Below are 19,581 nucleotides of genomic sequence, written 5' to 3'. Positions count from 1 at the left end.
TTGTGGAGGAGAAAATCAGACCACAAGGAATTGTGGGGTCACTGATGCCAGCAGAGTCTTTACTTCAGTGCAGACGAGACAGAAAAGTGGTGCTGTTGGGAAATACTTAAAAAAGTCATCATGCTTGTTGCTAGCTAGTAATGGTTACATTGGATATAGGTAGGTGGTATATAAGCGAGTCAGACCAACGCTTGCCTGTCTTATCTACACCCGCTTAAGGAGTTGGAGCCAGTCAGTCTCTGTCACTCGTCACACAGCTAAAAATAGAAACCTGAGGTAAAGTGCCGGACAGCCATGACCACACAAAAAGCAGCTGCTGAGTGCTGTATTGTTGAGATAGTTTTGACCAAAGGCTGGTTGAGGATGATGTAATGTGACAGATCACTGCCGCAACCCACCGCTCGCTGTCATAAACAAATGTTAATTGTGACAAACACGTCTCTTCGGAAGTGGGTGGACACACTGGTTTGCTCTACCAAACAAAACTTAACACAACATATCACACAAGGTGAAGGAAAGGAGAAGGCAGAGTGGAGACTCACCTTTGTTAGCACACGCCATCCATTTCAGATTATCAGCGAAGGCTGACTCTCGACCAATCAGGTAGGGGAATATGCGGACCTACGCAGAGAAGGTAGATAGCGCCTGTCAGTCATTTTAATCGCACTTTGATGGGGCCCGGCAGACCAGTCTATGAGAGATAGCAAAGTAAATGTTGGGAAGCAGTCTTTATCTGTGAGCGACTAGTGGACAGCTGAGCATTTAAATAGTTAGCACAGGAGAAATTGCAACAGCTTGACATCTATTTAATGCACCGTATTTACAGTTGACATGATGGAAATTATTCAAAACAACAGGCTTGTATTTAAAAGGTAATGACTAACATCACATTCCAAGGAGATGTCTCATCTCCAGAAATTTAAAGGAGACATACTGTGCTTTTCCATGTTCTACCAAGACGCTCTCAGCTAATATGGGTCATTATCAATCTATGAGCACCATGAAGAGATGTTTTCCAAACCCTCTGCTGCCATCCCATTGCTGGCAATGTGTTGGACGAGGCAGCAGCAGGTTAGCAGGTGTGTGTGTGCAGAGCGTGAAGAATAAAGCTGCCAGACTGCACCATATGCAGGCCGCCGGGACACATCTGCAATACGTAGCTCCCTTTTATTCAGTTGTTGTTTTTTTGGTCAGTCTGAATGTAACAGAAGGTTCTTAAACACCTTGTGCAAATGAAGTTTTAAACAGCATTTTTGTTTTTGAAAAATACCCTTCAATTATACTAATTATCCAATGTTACAGTCAATGAAATTGATACAAACAGTGTCCCAAGTCTCTAATAACCCATCAGAAAATTTGACTATTGTTAACCATGAGTTCTACTGTTTAAATAGCTGTCAGCTTCTATTATGATATAATCACCATCTATTCAAGCAAACTCACTTAGTTTAATGACTTTGCCAGAGAGAGGGAGCGCGAGAGGCAAAAACACAACAGTGCGTAAACACACTTAAGAGTTAAGAGGCGCCTCTGCAGTAGTCAGCATGCCGTGATGTGTTTTCACCACGTGACAGTCAAAACTGAGAGCAAATTAAACATCAAAGTGAGTCAGAGAGGAATTACGTATGCAGGGGACGGTACAAAACTTAAAACCCAGACAACGGGGAACATAAGCATGTATTTTAGAGACACCTTTCATGCTAAATGTGACAATATCACAAAATCACATAGACCACGCATGGATAAATACACATGCTTTGCAAATCAGAGCACGGAAAAAATGATTAAAAGTCAAGTTGACAGCCATGTAATATGAGTCCAAACTCAGTCATGTGATTGATAATACCTTATTCTCTGATTATTGTGGTATGGAAATTGAAGTTTAAAGTTAAAACTACACAGTACATTTTTTTTTTCTTTTCACGCACATTTAAGGTGAATAATCGTTTTAATTTCTTTCAAGAAGCAGATACCTCCCCGATTCTGTGGGTGATTCAGGGCTCAAGCACCCTCTGAAATTGCAGAGTTGTGGCTGAAATGTCAGTGTGTATGACTGTGTGTTGCATCACGCATACTCTGAGACGTCGTCTGCAAAGGTACAAGCAACACCATAATGTTCCTTCTGTACGTGCAGTCAAAATTTGACTCTCATCATGGAAGCGATGGACAGGTTGACTCCTGTTGAACTGCCGTTCTCTGCATTGTCTCTGTACCTCCCGTGTTTTATAAATGCTGTACACACATGCGAGTTCACGGTGAAAATGCAACAATAGTCGAAAATCGACCAAGGTTATCAAATGAAAGATGGTATATATGTAAAAAAAAAAAAGACCAAAAATTTAAACCACACTTTCATTTTTCTAGAAATACTTCCGTATGGCACATTAGCTAACACTTTCACTGCAGCTTGGTGAATCAGAACAGCCAACGAACAGGGCAGCAGCTGGTGGGAACAGGGTGTGCGCCCTAAAGGAGGGGGAGACAGGTGCAATGTCTACACGGAATACAGTTGGGAATACTTCATGCAAATTGTGCACCCATGAATGAACAGTGTCTGTTACAACACTTTTGCCTTGGTGCCTAAAGCAAGCACAAAACTTTGTGTCACCCTCCTTTAGAAAGATGCTGTTTATGAGCTGAGCGTTTCATTTCCTCATTGACATGTTGCTTATTCATGCAGCAAAACCTCCGTCACATCACTGGGTCTAAAAGTTAAAGCGGGGGAGTCTCAAAAAAGGAGGTCATGAGATTATTGGAGTATTGATGTATTTCAAGGCAAGACAATATATCGTTAAACACTTCCTCTTTGTATGAAGTCCATCCATAAAACCTAATATCATACAACATACATACATATATCATACAAGGAGGAATATATATATATATATATATATATATATATATATATATATATATATATATATATATATATATATGTGTGTGTGTGTGTGTGTGTGTGTGTTTGTGGTAGTACAAATGGGCGATGTGACAGAGAAAGAAGACTACTACTATCAGAGGAGCTTCTTTTAGATAGAACTATCTAAGACAGAACTATCTAGCCGTCTTGTCCCTCAACTGTTCGCTGGTGTGAAACCATGAGACGTCTGAGGAAGGGAGGGGGGCTTACCAGCTTCATTTGGGACCACCAGGCAGAAAAAACACCCAAGGGAATACGGTCACCCACCTCAAAAACCATGTAAATCTAAATATAATCTTATAGATATCTGGAGGTTTACAAGATAAATAATCTCAGTATGCTCACAATCACATTAAAACATAGTGAGAATAAAAACATAAGGCTACTACGGCCATGGGGGGCATCAGTTGTCAGTGAGGTCCATGAATCAGAGAGAAAATGAGTTTTAATGATCTCATCACTGAACTGCCCTGATGTAGAATAACTGACATATTGTGTGTAGGTTACGTTACCTTTCTCTCTGGCCAGTTGTACTTGGCAAAGATAGCATCATAAGTGTCCACCGCTCCATCAGTCACCAGCATGATGGCCTGGCTGCACTCGCTGCCCCTCCCAGTCTCATTGAACTGCGAAGAGACGCTGCTGTGTTTGATGTCATTGTGATGAGATACAATGATCCAACCCGACTAATTGTTTATACAATTGTGCTGCTTCATGATTTATTACAGCCATCTGATTAATCTGTAATGTGACAGGGGGCGCTGTCCCTGACTTACATCGCTCAGCAGGTTGAAGGCTTCAGTCAGCGCCACGTCCAACATGCCGATGCCTTGAGCAAACAGCTTGTCCAGATGTTCCCGGAAATGCTGGAAAAACAATGTTGAAGGGAAGAAGTCACAGCCATGGAGACAAACAATGACAATAATTACAGTCATTTATGATTATTTATAGTGATTATTGGACAATATTGTGGAGGTTTCCACTCATTAGTGTTTGCTGCCTCATCAAATTCATTACGATGAAGAGCTTGTTTTTTAAGGACAAACAAAGTTGAGGCTGACTAACACAGACATCAATATTTAATTACTTTTTTTTGCACTCTTGAATAGCAAGATTTTGTGGGAGATTGTTGCAGGTTCATGTGCACGTTCAGGCTAAAGTAAATCGCTGGCGAACAGCAGGCAGTAGTCAGTCAGCGGACTGCAAGTGGCAGTCAGAACTGTTCTGCCATGTGGGTTTGACAGGTGAGTCTTGGATTAAGAAGTACTAATTTGCTCCTGGTAATCATGACGCACAATAAGTCAACGGTTTGCCAGCACTAACGCCTCCCACACACTGCACTATTTAAGTTCCTTAACGTCTCTGAAAGCAGAAAGTGTCATGAGGCTTTTTCTGGGAATTGGGAGTATTGAAAAGTATATTGTGAACCTTTGTATGGCGATGTGCAGTGGAAGGTTTTATATGATATAAATCTTATAGACCATTCACTTAAAGCAACAATGTGTAACATTCAGACATAAACAGATTATTTTTATATTTCCTGAGATTTTTCCTGAGGTTTCATTTTGAACAGTCCAAAATCCCAGAGTCAGACTCTCCAGCTCTCTGTTAAACGCTCCCTTGGAGTATGTAACTTTCTCTGGGCGAGCCACCCGGAGGCATGTTGTGTGAGTGGCATCACTTCCCCATCTCCATCCCCACCGCAACACTTTAAGACAGAAGGGCAGCGAGCTGAGTTCCTTTTTTACATCATGACAGAGGAATGGAATGCGCAAGATCCCAGTTAAGTATCAATATAGGAGGTGCATTTATAGCCTGGCAATAACTGAGAGCTACAAAAGGCTGTTCATCTGATCTTGAAGTGGCGATGTATCTACTCGACTTGTAAGTCAATTTTGTGTTACTTGCTATCTCTGTTGTGTTGCCAAATCATTAAACAAATGTCTATATGCTTGTTGTTTGTATGTAAGTGTAGTGTATATATGTCTGCAGCGAAACAAATGGACTGCGGTGCTAAAATGGGATAGATATACATTGTGTAGGGGAATGGTTTTTCAATGAAATGATTGCTAGCGAAAATCACTTGCTCATGTTCTAACACACTTCTAGATGTCTGCAGTTTGTCATATTGCACTGTTGAAGCGTTCAGTGAATATATAGGTAGCCAAACCCATTAGCCACGATGCTAATTACAGCGCGAGTCGTGTTAGTCAATATATTGTGGAGTTTGTACCAGACTTGCTAAGCATTCTTTGTTCTTACTGTGAGTCTTGGGTGTGTTATCAAATTTGGGGAAGTTAGTGTTGATGATAGCAGTGTCCGTGTAAGTGTCCGTTACTCATTTTATTGGGTTTATCACAGTATAGTGTAGATCTATCCAGCAAAACGTTTTAACTCCGACATTAGCCGCTTGCGGTTAACGTCTGTGGCTAATGTCCGCTCGCATTTATCAGACAGAAAATAGTCGATCCACTGTCAGTTGCACTGTTTACGGTCCATCTGGTTTGGACAAGTGTAACATGTTATATCTCATGTTCTATCTGTAGCTGCTGCCGTTGAGTCCTCTGATCTGCAGGCCTGCTCGGAGCTGATGCAGCAGCGCAACCAGCACCACATTTCATCATCCTTGGCGATTGTTCTGGAACTGATTGAAGAATAGTTTCTAACTCTGATGTCTGCGTCCACAGTAAACTCGTAATAGATAAACGGACGTTTCGATGCTCACACGTTGATTGCTGTCTGCTCTTTATTGAAATACATGACAGTCATGATGTAATAAAGTGAGTGGAAAAAGGCTGCAAATTCCTCTTTATTATTCTATGGTGGCGAATCGCCATGGCTTAAGTGAGAGCCGATGATATGAACATGATGGTTTTCAGCATGTTTTCACGGAAGAATCCGGTAAGAAAGATCACAATGACTGATGTTTGTTGCTTGCGGAACTCAAGTGTGTGGACATGAGAAGGAGGCAGACCCCTGATGAAGGCTGCATCTTACAGATTCATTTCTCATAACTAAAAGATTGCTTAGTTTGTTGTCACCTAATCAGTAAATGCTCAAACTTCCCCCTTTGCTTCATCCTTATCGCTGGATCCTGCCTCTCCTCACTGACTGCATGACGGAGTTCCATCCCTGACTGATAGATGCTTCTAGAGTTGACTTTGCAAGTATATGCTGGACAGTGTTGTGTATATTGCCATCTGTGATTAAATTTTTCGCTGTTTCGGCACGGGCTTTCCTCATAAACAAATATGGGATGGGGGCGGGACCAGAGACCCAGCTTTAGGACGGCCTGCAATTACATTTACCTGTGGCTCCGCCAAAAGTAAATATTCTCATCTTAACGTACAGCTGCTTTAAGAGTGAGCTTTATGCTATAGGATAATATAAATAATTGTTTTTCAATAAAATATAAATGTGCGAGAGAATCACCATCAAATGCACAAATGTGACCTAAGAAGTTACCGTATAAGGAAAGCGATTGGACCCTACTTTTACTCACTGTGTGCTCATGGTGTGTCGAGAGAGGCATCATCAAAAAGATGGGAACAGCAGCAGCATCAACCCCACCCAGTGCCAACCAGGATAACCAGTTTTAAACTTTTTATATAAATTTGGAGAGAATATTATTTTGGAATTGCACCTGGGGAATATGCTGAGAGCCTCATCAACTCTGGTGCTCTTCCACTGAATGTGTAGCAGGTAAAATTAATATTCTTGCCAATGTTGCTGGACTTTTCAGTGGAGTTGAGTTGAGTCCAAGAGCAGCTCAAAATAGATAGCTAATCCTCCAGTAAATATAGTGAATTTGATGTAAGCCATTCATTGAATTATAGAGGAGAATGTAATATAATCTCACGTCTTTGTTGGTGACGTCCGCCTGTACTAGAGTTCCATTGAGGCACGGCTCCACGTAGTGCAGTTCCTCATTATACTGGAATAAAACAAAGGTCATCAATTAATTCAAACAAAAAATTAAAAGCCTCAGAGCCTGAGAGAAAAAAGGCAACGCAGCAGATGTCAGTCATCTTGATAACGCACATCCACAAACTGCCTGCCACTCTCTGATAACACACTACGTTATGCATGAGTATAAATTAAGCTTCAAAGTCCATGAAAGAAAAGAAGCCTGTTTGTCAGAAGTTCAAAATTTCACCCTAATCTTTGTGCAAATGCACTCTGCCTTTATTTTGCATTGAGGAAACAAAACTTTGAGCTTAAAAGACTTTTGAAGTCGACAAACAATTTGCTGCAAATTATTTATCACCCCCCATGGTAATTGTGTGTCACACTTTCACAGGAAAAAGAAAAGTTGTTAAAACTTTGCATTAAGGTGACACAATAAGCCGAAACAATAAAAAGAACAAAGGAGTGATTATCATGAAACTAGTGCGTCGTTTTCGAGGGCTTTGTGAAAACAAAATGTTTCTGCCTGCGCCTCTAAAGCCTCTTTTTCTTCACTTTTTTAAAGAATCATTTCCAATACAACAGGATTAGGATATCACATGATAATGAAGACTTTGTTCTGTGGGGAGAGATAATGCAGGCTGGCAAAGTGACTAGTTATGATTTGATGTGAAATAGCATCAGACGCAGTCCTGCACAAGCTCACACACACAAGCCCAAAGACACACACTGTTCTAGAGTTCCATCTGACTGCGATGTGATAACAATAATTTCAGTGCCTGAGGGAGGATCCAATCACAACACTCTTCAGTTACAATCTTCATTCAGCTAATGGTTTGTCAGCGTGGCCAGGCAGAAAGCTGATTTGTTGTAGAACACCCTCAGATCTTGAAGTCAAAGCCCCAGTCTGTAGAACTTCTTTTGGCAATAGAAATAGGAAGATCACTACATGTATGGACTTACGGCGATTATGTTAAAGAAGTCATCATCTCCGAGAGTATCAAGTATCGAGGAGACAGTCTGACGGGCGATGGTGAGTCGAAGGCCTTTCATGCTGCCGCTGACATCGACCAGAATCACCACATCCTTGGGAGAGGTAGCAGCCTGGATGTACCACTTCCGGTTACGACAGTCAAACGCTATGACCCCGTGTTCATCAGGTTTCCACTTGATCCCTGGAAGACACACAGGAGAGTAGGTCAAGAAATAATGGCGCTATTCCATTCACTTCATCTGCAAAACTGTATTTTCACGGAAAGGCTAAAAAAAAAACCGAGGAACTCTTCTTTTGTATGTTGCAGCAATTATAATTGCTTTTTTCAACTATTTCTTGGCCACTGTGTATCCAAACCTACACGGCTAAGTGATGCTTGAAGTTAAAGACAAAATATGTTGCTATGTGTAATAACAAAACAAAAATGAGCAAAAGAAAATCATTAGCTCACCTGGATACTGCCTGAAGAAGCCTTTTGCGCTGCCAAAGTACTGCCATATGAGAGAAGGGTCCCTCTCAAAGTTGTCCACAAACACTTTGTTGAGGGCCTCAGACCAGTAGACTCCATTCACAATTGCTGAGTCTGAGAAGGCATCAGCAAGAATTCAACAGAAGTTCAGGGTCATATGTTTTCCTTTCAACAAGGCACCAATATATGACGTATAGTACGTATATATACGTAAGTATATTGTATATACAAGTATATATACAAAATATATTTCATGTTACTGACCAAAATTGTTGTTTGTAGCTTGAGTGGTTTAGCTATAAAAATGACCAAAAAGTAGTTGCACACAATATGAATATAGCTTAACAGTAGCCAAGTTTCGTTGTTTAAACTACACGTAGTTCAACTCTCCCCAACACTGATGATTTCAAATTAGGGAAATTTGCTTTCACTACACCACCAGTAAAAATGAAAATAATGATAAACTATCCATAAATACTGTCAATAATCTCATTAGAAGCCAACTGGATTAGTTGCTTTGAAAATCCAGGAATCAGTATGAAAAGGTAGTGAAATACTGATCGAGAAGGGGAGAGACTAATGTGCCTTAGTTCTGTTTTAGGACTAGGTGGAACAATCGCTGGGAGAGAGACAGAAAGACAACGAAGCAAATCACAGATTCCCCATCATCTTCTAATCTGGCATCATTGTCTCGCTGTCAACAGTCACAACAGTGAAGCCAATAAGCTGTGATTGAATTAGTCTTCTGAAAGCTGGCACAGAAAACGCTCCTCATGGTAAACACCCAAACACCTCCATGGAGGAGAGAATTTGGGGTTTAATCCAGGAAGCTATTTTACATAACAATACATTCACTTCTGAGTCCCATTATAATCTGAAATTGTCACGATTAGAGCAAATATATAAGTCCTGCTTCCCTGCTAAACTGTTAAATAATCGCTTTGTAAATTCAATTTGATAGAACATCTATGATTCTCTGTAGTTAGAAATGCACATTCATTTACATATATATGACGTATTAAAATGTATCAACAAATGCTGGTGAAACGTAAAAACTGTAGCTGGAGATGGGTAACGTGACAAATGTGCTTGTGCATGAACACTTTCCAGACTAACATGAGAATATTGACTTCCAGTAAACGCACAGCTTCACAGCATCCATGGTGAATGTTTCTGTCAGGTAGCGCGGTGAAAGATGAAGGTGGGGCTTGTGTTTTTAATTCAGTGTGAGTTTAGGAGACGTATGTGGCAGCGCCATGGATCGATTAATCTTCAGTGAAGGCCACGGTCCACTATCATGTTCACAAACTACAGTCATCATAGTGTATGAGCTCACTGGAACATTTATGAAGTGCTGGGCAGCAGCACATCGAACACTTTCACATAGAATATAGTTTAATACCAAGTGATTTTTTTTTCCAATTTTGAAATATAAAAGCATAATGGTTTATTTCCATTATCTCTGCGAGGTCACCAACGGTCAACTGCACATCCTTAAAACACATTTTTCTGTCCCCAACATACCTTCAGGTTCCAGTCCAAAACTGGTTGGGGGCACTTGACCTATACAGCACCCCGGATTAATACTTGAGTCATTCAAAGTTGAGACTGTCGTACAGTGTATTTCAATTGGTTACCAGTGGCTCCCATGACTTGTCTGAAGAGAAAACATCCATTTCTCTTCTCTACAAGTCTCCAACTATGTGCGTATGAATCAAATTAAAATGACCCCAATTATTTCACTACAATTAAATTTTCCACTCTCTCTGCCGTCACTCTTCATTTCTTTTGTTCCCACCTCACTATAATTAGCTTGTGGCGTGGCTCGTCCGCCACTCTGACTTAACCTACTTAATGGGATTCATGTTAAATACAGAATCACCTTTTTATCTCCCTGACAAAATAAAGTGATCATAATAAAAGCTATCTTCATGATTTAACCTACTTTTACTCATCTCTATTCCACCTCACTCACAACAGCAGCAGCACGGTAAAGCTAAGGAACCAGATCATCTAACTGCATATTACGTTGTATTTAGCACATTTAGTACATTTTCTATCAATGTACTGGTCTCTTGAGCTCACCTTTATTGTACATGTTGGTTGGTACTTGGACCACACTGAGGCTCAGGTTGACGGACAAGTTGTTGAAGTGATCATTGGGTTGTAGGATGAACTCCCCTCCAAGTTCCACGCTTTTCCCCTCCTCATCCACCTCGTTGATCAAAACCGCATTGAAGTACTCATACTGGGAATACAAGGGTGAGAACAAACACCATATTGAGTCGAACTGTTATCGACATCCACAACAACGGGGTCATCCAAGCGCTGACTAACTCACTTTCAGAGGTGACCCCAACACCGACTGTTTAATCACAGACATGCGTGATGTTACAGGGACTGATGCTTAGCTGACAAATCTCACTTCTGCACAGTCATCCTCCCAACCAGATGCTGCATGTGGTGCTCTGCTTCCTCTGTATTTTTAGAACTGCACAATCTGAGGAGACCATTAATAAATCATTGAGCCAGACCAATATAGAGCATGTTGCTCCCTGCTCCCTCTTATGTCTGAACAAACCAGAGAAGGAGGTGAACGTAGAGGCCAGCACAAAATCAGACACAAGCCCATTGGACAAAGTCTTTGATATTGTTGAGTGAGCTGTGTTTCCTTAGTTTTTCACTCAACGTCTTGTTCATACAAAAGGCGCGGCGGTTTATAAGCCGCGGGTGCTGTGGTGCTGTCTACGCTGGAGAAAGGTCAGTGGTGCAACGGGCTGAAAAACTCTTTTAACACTTCTAAACTAGTTTTGAAAATGGGGTCCAGCATCGAGACCGACTCATGAAGCAAACTGCAGTGTTCTGAACTTGAATCATGATCTTGGCAGATCTATCATTTACATTAAAGCACTCAAAATGCACTGTTCTTCGTTCCAACGCGTGCGAGAAAAATGCATTTTGAGCGCTTTGAACATACTGCCATTGATTTCATTGTGACATTGTGAGAAGGCTTAATATTTTGGCCCCATGACGCTCTTTCGCTAGTAAAAATCCATATATTAGCCACGTTGTATAAGCTGCAGGGTTCAGATCACGCTGCATATAGTCCGGAAATGACATACATTTTTAACTTCGTAACACATTAAGAACACAAATGCACATACTGAGATGACAAGGTTCAACTTCAATATTTTCACTAAGAAATAAGAAAAGTTTCATTTTGGACTTGCGTTGAGACCCTTGTGACTCACTGTTGACGTAAACATGCCCCAACAGTAATGACAGTAGTACACGGTAGTGATTACGAGGCTTAAGGTGAAATTGCTTTCTCCATTGAAAAGAAAAGAAAAATAGAAGGACAAGTCTCAGAACATTGATTCTTGAGCGTAGATTTGACCGAAACGACAGAAACACCACAGAATGAAACTGAAAAGAAAACACTGACAAAAGACATCTCAAAGTCGCCAAACATCTTTCACAATTCCTCATGAATTTTTTGGGAACAAACTCCATTACATGCCTTAATGGCTTTCTTTTCGGCCACATCCTCCAGAGGAGCACCATCGTCCCTCCAGACCTTTCCTAAGTAACAACAAAGCTATCAATTATACAGGTAAACTCGCTCTTGTCGGGGTAATTCATCAGTTCTAATTAGGCTTACTGGCCACTTATCAAGGAGAACACCGTTTTTTCAAGGTGAGTTTGCACAGTTTGGCTTTCTACACTTCAACATAGATAAGGATTTCACGTTGCATTGTAATTACATACCGTCAAAAGGGGAAAAAGTTAAAATAAAAGTAATAAAAATGATAAATATTTTAAAGATTTTTGAGTCAACCTAATATTTAGACTGTGATTACAATATAATGATGAAATTGAATTGTTGCCATGGTAGCACCTTTGCACTTACTATAGTCGGCATGTTCAGGACTCAAATGACATTTCCAATGTAAAATCCATTACTAAATACAGGAAAATATATTGACAGAGGAGGTGAACATTTTTCAAAATCTATAAATGTTTTAATCTTTTTCCTCCAGAAGAATGCAGAGTCAAAATGCAAATTAGAAGACAGAGCGAAAAATAGAGATAATGTTGGACACATGCTTAACAGCCTGCATGCTGCACCAGCAAAAGTCAACTACACCTGCAGACAACCCCATTGTGTCTGCATTGTGTCCTCCATCTGCCATTCCGATAAAAAGCCAGGTTTATTATCCTTTCTGGCCCCTTCCAGAGCTAAAAGCCATTTTATTTCTCTTCTTTCCTTCTATTGTTCACAACCTGTATCCAGTCACCACCCGCTTTGCAGCTCTCTCCACTCCATATTCCACCGTTCTTTCATGCAGTTCATTTGGAAGGTTTGGTGACTATCAGCATCATCTGTGTGACTATTATTGCGGTTGCCAGGTTGCATCTGTCTAGTGTTTATTTGTTTCTGTTTGTGTCTCTAGTTTTGCTGGCCTGCATCCATTTTTCATCCTGGCCTGTGCAAATTGAAATATATTAGATTAATTTCGGCCCCTAAATAAAGCCCAGAGCAAACATCTGTCGCTCTCTGTTCAAACACAGACGGCAAAGCAGAACCAAGCATGTTTGGATCACATGCATTGATGTACACCTCTGCCACACAGTGCCTTTCTACAGATAAAGATCCACTACAGGCATGTGCCATTAGTAATATAGCAAATATGTCTCATTTAATAAGGGGGTTTCCAGTACAATTAAAATTCTCAGCACGATGACTTTAATTTAGACTCCACCAACACCCATTAGACTTGAGCTTGAGCAGCTAAGTGGAGAGAGTGGGCGTATGAATGCAGTCAGGGCAAACTGCGTGTTTGGTGAGAAAGTCAATTATGCCATTCCAGCATTTCAGTGTGGCCAATGCTGCTAATGCAGTGCATTAAGCAAACGATCACATGTGGACCATCGACCGTCGCCCACTCTCTGGGGGACACTGTGAGGAGGATAGTGCAGATTAACAACAGAGCTGGGACAGTTACACATCAAGTACAACAAGTACATGAAATACAATACAGTGGACTTCAAAACTGGGACTTTGATATCCAACAGGAGAACCACGTGCAGCGTCATGTCACTTAAGTTCAGATTTTTCTACTTCAGTGTTTGATCCTCCAGATGTCTCCGGAATGCATCACTAGAGACACATTGTGTCACCTTGTTGCAGCAAACGTATCGCATCATACTGTGAGAGCCCTCGTACATTTGCTGCATACGAAAGTCAGTCACACTTTCAATGCATACGTCTTGTTTTGGTGTAAATGTGCCTTCATGAGGACGATAAGGAGGTGTAAAACAATCGTCACAAACAGTCCACAAGATTTGAGATTCCTTATAGTGTTCAAGTGCCTCTTTTGGTGGTTGATGAAGGTACTAGCTCACATTGAAGTTAAGACCATGATGCAGATCAACTATCTTCACTGTCTTTCAAACATAAAGATGGCGCAGTAATACAGTATACAGGCAGAGGTGTGTATGTCCCTTATAAAACAGCACCCCAATACTCAACCTTTTTGTCCTCATTAAAAGTTATACACAAAAGCTTTATTAGAAATTTTTGTTTGGTTCATGAAAGAGCAAACCAAGACTATGTTTAGACAGTTATATGATTATTCATTACCATGTTATTTAACTTTTCTGTGTTTTGCCCTCAACAGTTAGTGCGCATAGTTAGCATTTTCTCACCAAACAAAATATTCATAAATCATTCTCGCACTTTTAAATACATTGAAAAAAATAAAAGTAGATAGCGCAACTGAGCAATCGGGGAGGAGTCAGAGTTTGGGGAGCAAAGGATTGTCTGTGACTCTCAGTCTGGTGGAATTCACTTTCAACTCACATCTCAAGGTTTCTGTGCCGGGTGGGAAATGGGTTACTACCAGTCCCACAGTGCGTGACTGGAAAACAACCTGAAGGCATTGATACAGGTAATGTAGTAAGCAAGACATCGGATTGAGTAAACAACACGCAGAAGGGGAACCTAGTGGGTTCATGTGCTTCAAATCACCTTAATGTAGTTCTTAAAGGCTGCACTCACCCACTTGAGGAAAGTGAAACTGAACATGAAACAATTTTGCAATTGTGTTGTATCATGTTTCAAAGTTTGCTCACTCATTTTGGAAACAAGTCACTGTCATTTTTTTAAGACCACCACCATCACATGTCAGTAGGATCATACAGGCTGTCAACAACATTAGAAATTAATGGACAGCGAGATTATTGCTGAGCCGAATGACTAAAAGCGACGTCGCACTTTAAAAATACGATGACTTTTGAATTACAAAATACTGCTTGGAAGAGGAAAACAAACAAATGAATGAATAATACAGGTCACTTCTCCTTCCATCCCAACCAGAATTGATATGATTTAATAAAGTGAAGCCATGCCATAAAACCAGGGGGCTGCCTCTGAGATTCTAGGAGAATGGAAACAGCAGAGGCAGCCTTTGGGTTGGCACTAACAATTGTCGCAACAAACTTTTTAAAAGTATCGTGAAAGCTTATAGCCAGCCCCGTTAGCGCAATCAACAGGAGAGGTTTAGAACTCAGATTAAGCATCAACAATTTCAGTCAGGCTTTGTAATTGGCTGGCTGACTGGAACCTCTGAGGAGGGATTTCATTGGCTGCGGAGGAGCAAGGAGGACTCTTCCTATTTACACGACATGAGCATTGCGGGTAAAAGAGCGAGGGAGGAAAATCTCAACAGATTACCATGCCAATTTCACATGGAAGCAGAGGAGCTCTGGAAAGGACAGATAAGGAAATTCCTGCTGCAAGCCAAATACGTATCCAGCAGCAGAAAAACAAACATTTTATAATAAACCCAAATAGTGATGGAGGAGGTTTCACCCTGCAGTATTTTTAGCACCACTGGGAATAATTGCCATCAAGTCGCTGTGTGTGTAGAGAAAAGATCAATTACAAACGGCACCATCCGAAAGCATGTGAGCACAAAGGTGTACAATTACGATTTATACAAGATTTATAATCAATCAACGGCAGAAAGATATATTGATACAAATTGTGCAGATACATCTTCACACCAGAGCAATTAAATTCCCACACTCTTGGTTGGAATTCCTGCTCAATAGGTCGGGTCCAAACTCTTTCATTATGAAACCCCTTGTATTTAAATGGCTGTCAGACTTTCAGTGAACACTAATTTGAATAAGAAAGTAAGGAAGTGAATGCCAGGGTTCCTATTGTTCTTCGTCTGAAACAGCCAATTATTCTTATAGCTTTCAAGACGTTAAAAGATCGGAATAGATGTTGAAAAGAAAAAGCAAGTTCAACAGCATTAACAAGGAAACAATACATCAAACTATCCATCAATTAGGAGACAACACATATTCTAATTTATTAAAATGTCTGGTGTTGTCCATCAAGGCGTTAAATTGGGAGATGATGAGAAACATTGAATCAAAAACTGAAATATTATAGAGAAACTCCATTGCACTGCTGGTAAGCTTACAGAAGTTTATAACAGCTTCAAAGTATCCTTCATCACACATCCCATAAGACCACAATCTGATCTGATAAAGTTCTGGTATCTGTTTCTACTAAACCAGTTCACTCAGTTGGAGTCCAAAGGTCTGGATTCCTTCATGTGTTAAGTCTCCTCCAAGTCCTTCACTTAAGTGGAATTGTTTCTATAATCTACATCTGATGTAGATACATTCATCTGATTCAGATCTATTGTGTCAGACTGGCCACAGAATAAAAGTAAGGGGACAAATATGAAGCTCAACTGCGCTGCAGTCCAATGTTTTGAGGCAGGAACGTCCACCAAGAAATCATTTGTTGGACTCCAACTACAGACAGATGTTATATGATTTGGGAAATAAACTACTAAGATTAGAGTTACATTTTTTTTTCAAAAATGATTAGAAGATCCTGTTCAGGCATCCATAAGTAGTCAGAGACAAAATCATGAGATACACTTTTGGGAAAAGTAAACAGGTACACACTCCCACAAACACATCCTCCCCACACTTTAAGTACTTGAGCAGAAAACACTCCCCAGTCAGCTTAGCATCGCTTTAAAAGTCCAGCCTGTTCGGTTGCACCTCCTATTCTAATAAACTTTGCAATGAGATGTGCAGGAAGAGCACAAACTCCGGGAAAAAATACTGTTAAAAGAGCTGTTGTGCAGACACACACACACACACACACACACACACACACACACACACACACACACACACACACACACACACACACACAATACCAAGTTGCACTCAAAAAAAAAATTAAAGCTGCTCAAACGGATTTCAAGCAGAACCATGTGAGCAGAGGCAGGTTTTGGGGGGTTTCTTAAAGAATGTTAGCAGATAAATCTGCGTCAACAGCTGGCAAACACTTTCACACTAAGTTTGGAAGTGAAGCCAAACTCTATATAAACATGTGTCTTATCTATTGCTAAGTGCTTCATTAAGTACCAAATAATTGAATAAATGCTGCAACACAGACAAGGGATAGAAAACCTTTGACAACTGGTACATGTTTTAATTTTTGCTGTATGGGATGTTGCAGGGGCACATTTTCCTCATTGGATCTGTCACTTGGCCTACTTTATCTCTCTCCGGATTCAGCTTGAAAAAAAAGCCAAGCAAGAGTCAAGTGCGCGACTGTTTTATTTATTATAATGTTTCTGGCTTAAACCTCCAGGATTAATTGCATCACCTCACCAAATGCCACCCACATTCATTTGAATCGCCAGTAAATAACATCAATCTAACACACTACAAGCAGGGTAAAATATTTGACATGTCCATCCAAAAATCCAGAACAGATCCCAGACTCACATTTCAGCAACTTTATATGACAAAGAAAGTATGAATAACGTATAATCTGAGCAGGTATGATGTGATATAAGTTATATTTTCTAAGAACACAAACGGTATTACAAGATGCACCAACGCAGTGGGGGGTACAGAAAGTAACTCCGCAGGATTGTGTTACAGTGTGTTACAACACACAAACACAATGGAGTCGACGTGAGGACAAGCGCTCCTGAACAATGCCATCCTTTATCACTCCTATACCTTTTTTGAACACAGCTTAAATGTAAGCAAGACTTGTATATACAGAGAATGGGACTTTTTTGTAAAATGGCACAAAGAACTGGCAAATCTCTTTGGAAGGATGACGCGACTATTAGCTTAACCATGGAATCTATCACCGCACTTTTTGGGCAGCAACGCAGAGCACTGGCTGCCGACTTTAAAGCAGAGATCTCCAGAAAAGACCCAGATCTTTCAGAACAACTTGTGAGGAACAAGCGCTTATTCCACATGCATGTGAAAAGTCAGGTAAATTATTGGCTCACCAATTATGAGGCATTAATGTACGACAGCTAATCACCAAAATTAAAAATGGAAATGACACAACGTCAGATCACATAAAAATGACTATTCAGATACTTCTACAGACAGTTGTATACCTCAGAGTTATGTCAGATGATGCATTTCGGAAGTGGGTATCTGAAGTTTTTTTTTACAAAAAACAATTCAAGTCTGAAAAGTTTAATCTCGATAAGAGAGATTTTTACAGATTCTTACAAGTTGGACATTTTATTCAATCTAAGACACTCTAAAATTTCCCTACTGCTCCAAATAAAACTCTGGTGGATGCCATCCTTTGTCTACATCCCTCTAAGAAACATTTGTCCATCATTTGTTGGATATGACAGCCAGTTTATGCCATCAATGATCAACAACCTTCATAAACATATAAATCTTTATCTGAAGAACTTTCTTGACAATGTCAGCTATGAGCAAGACAATCTTTCCAGCTGATATTTCTGTAAATGTCACTAAATATTTCACATCATCCCTTTAAGTCCTCATGACAACATAGGTGGATTCAAAACTCACCTGAAGGTCTGGGTCCTCTTCATGCTGGAGGTGGGCTTCTTCTGCAGCCTCCACCAGTCTCTGAGGGGAGGATAAAGGAACACAAAGCATTAGGGAAAAAAAATACTGGTGCGCCCGAGAGAATTAATCTGTGGCAAGTCGTTCTCCATTGACTTCATAAGCATCCCTCCACGGTAGACGGCCGGAGGATAAACACTCACATGCACAGATAGCAGACGACATTTGGCCATCGTGAGAAAAGAAACTATTTTCCTAAACGGTCCAGCAATAGTGGTAATGACTGCCTCAGGTTCTATGCTCACCACCGCGGCGAACTCAATCAACACTTCAAGCATGTCTTCACAAGCCAGCACTTAAAGTCAAGCATATGCAGGCGCAGGATTTCAGACTCAAGATGACTTTTTAAGTCAATGTCTCTTATTAAACTTTTTTTTTTCAATAAAAACATTTTATTCACCACCAAGAAAATTATTTTAATGGCAAACTGGCATGTATTTGCAGTGCAGAGTTTGTATTTTTTGTATGCTCCGTTGCGCATGATTCTTTACATAAGACATCAAAGTTTCTGGACACAGAATTGAAAGAACAGCAAATAGTCATAAGAATAAATGATAATAAATAATAACAAAAGTCATAAACAACGCAATGATAATCAGATAATTTGACTGGAGAAAAACAAGCAGAAACAAGAAGAAGTTTTATCCATGGACACTTCTGTAATGTAGTGTGTTTGCATCTTCACAGCTTATTTTGATAATGAGTGCTATCTCACATTTCCATCCAAATGACTTCAGCTTGCTGCAATCTCCCAGCTTATTTCACTTGCATCATGAGTGTGTGTAAGTGTGTGTGCATCTGCATGCATGTAAGTGCGGCTGTATCTGGAAGCAAACAGCCAACCAATTTCTGCACCTAAGCAACACACCTGGTCATGCATATCGGTTCATATCCAGTGTTCACCAACGACTGCAAAGTGATTTCTAAATAAATGTGTTTTCCATCTCTCAGGTAAGGAAGGTAAACACAGTCGTCTGGCTTGAATATCTTTCTAACTTTTCCAGAAGCTGTCACCAAACGGGCGATTGGATGCATGAATCCTCAGCCCCAAACCTCTCTTTCGGCTGCCGACAAGAAACACAATTCAAGACCAACTGAGATAAGGGTGTTGAAATGAGAGGAGGATGAGAAGGGAACAAGAAAATAACATTCACAAAAGGTTGGAGCGCTTAGCCTCACACTCAACATCTAAATGTCAAACGCCGCCCGTGAAGTTGATGTCGATAGCAAGACACCTACAGCAATTGCGTGTGTGGGTTTGAGGTACGTCAGAGGACGAGTGTTTTCCAAAGTTCATGTGTGTTCAAAAATTAGCTTTCTGATCTGCTGTCTTTGACA

General features: G+C 40.4%; 1 protein-coding gene across 3 annotated transcripts in view; it reads right to left on the bottom strand.

Annotated features, from left to right (window-relative positions):
* The window catches only part of LOC128749460 (voltage-dependent calcium channel subunit alpha-2/delta-3-like), a 72,347-nt gene that overhangs the window by 34,084 nt on the left and 18,682 nt on the right, over nucleotides 1–19,581 (bottom strand). For all 3 annotated transcript variants that reach the window (XM_053849095.1, XM_053849096.1, XM_053849097.1), the window contains exons 4-11: nucleotides 18,187–18,246; nucleotides 10,372–10,534; nucleotides 8,269–8,400; nucleotides 7,787–7,998; nucleotides 6,777–6,851; nucleotides 3,694–3,783; nucleotides 3,430–3,543; nucleotides 543–621 (exon numbers count right to left, since the gene is read on the bottom strand). In XM_053849095.1, coding sequence (XP_053705070.1) covers nucleotides 543–621; nucleotides 3,430–3,543; nucleotides 3,694–3,783; nucleotides 6,777–6,851; nucleotides 7,787–7,998; nucleotides 8,269–8,400; nucleotides 10,372–10,534; nucleotides 18,187–18,246 — 925 coding nt within the window. The remainder of the gene's footprint in view (nucleotides 1–542; nucleotides 622–3,429; nucleotides 3,544–3,693; nucleotides 3,784–6,776; nucleotides 6,852–7,786; nucleotides 7,999–8,268; nucleotides 8,401–10,371; nucleotides 10,535–18,186; nucleotides 18,247–19,581) is intronic.

Source organism: Synchiropus splendidus, chromosome 18, assembly GCF_027744825.2.
Source record: "Synchiropus splendidus isolate RoL2022-P1 chromosome 18, RoL_Sspl_1.0, whole genome shotgun sequence".
Lineage (NCBI taxonomy): Eukaryota > Metazoa > Chordata > Actinopteri > Syngnathiformes > Callionymidae > Synchiropus > Synchiropus splendidus.
Note: the sequence above shows the minus strand (reverse complement) of the source record. Positions and strands in the feature narration are given on the sequence as shown.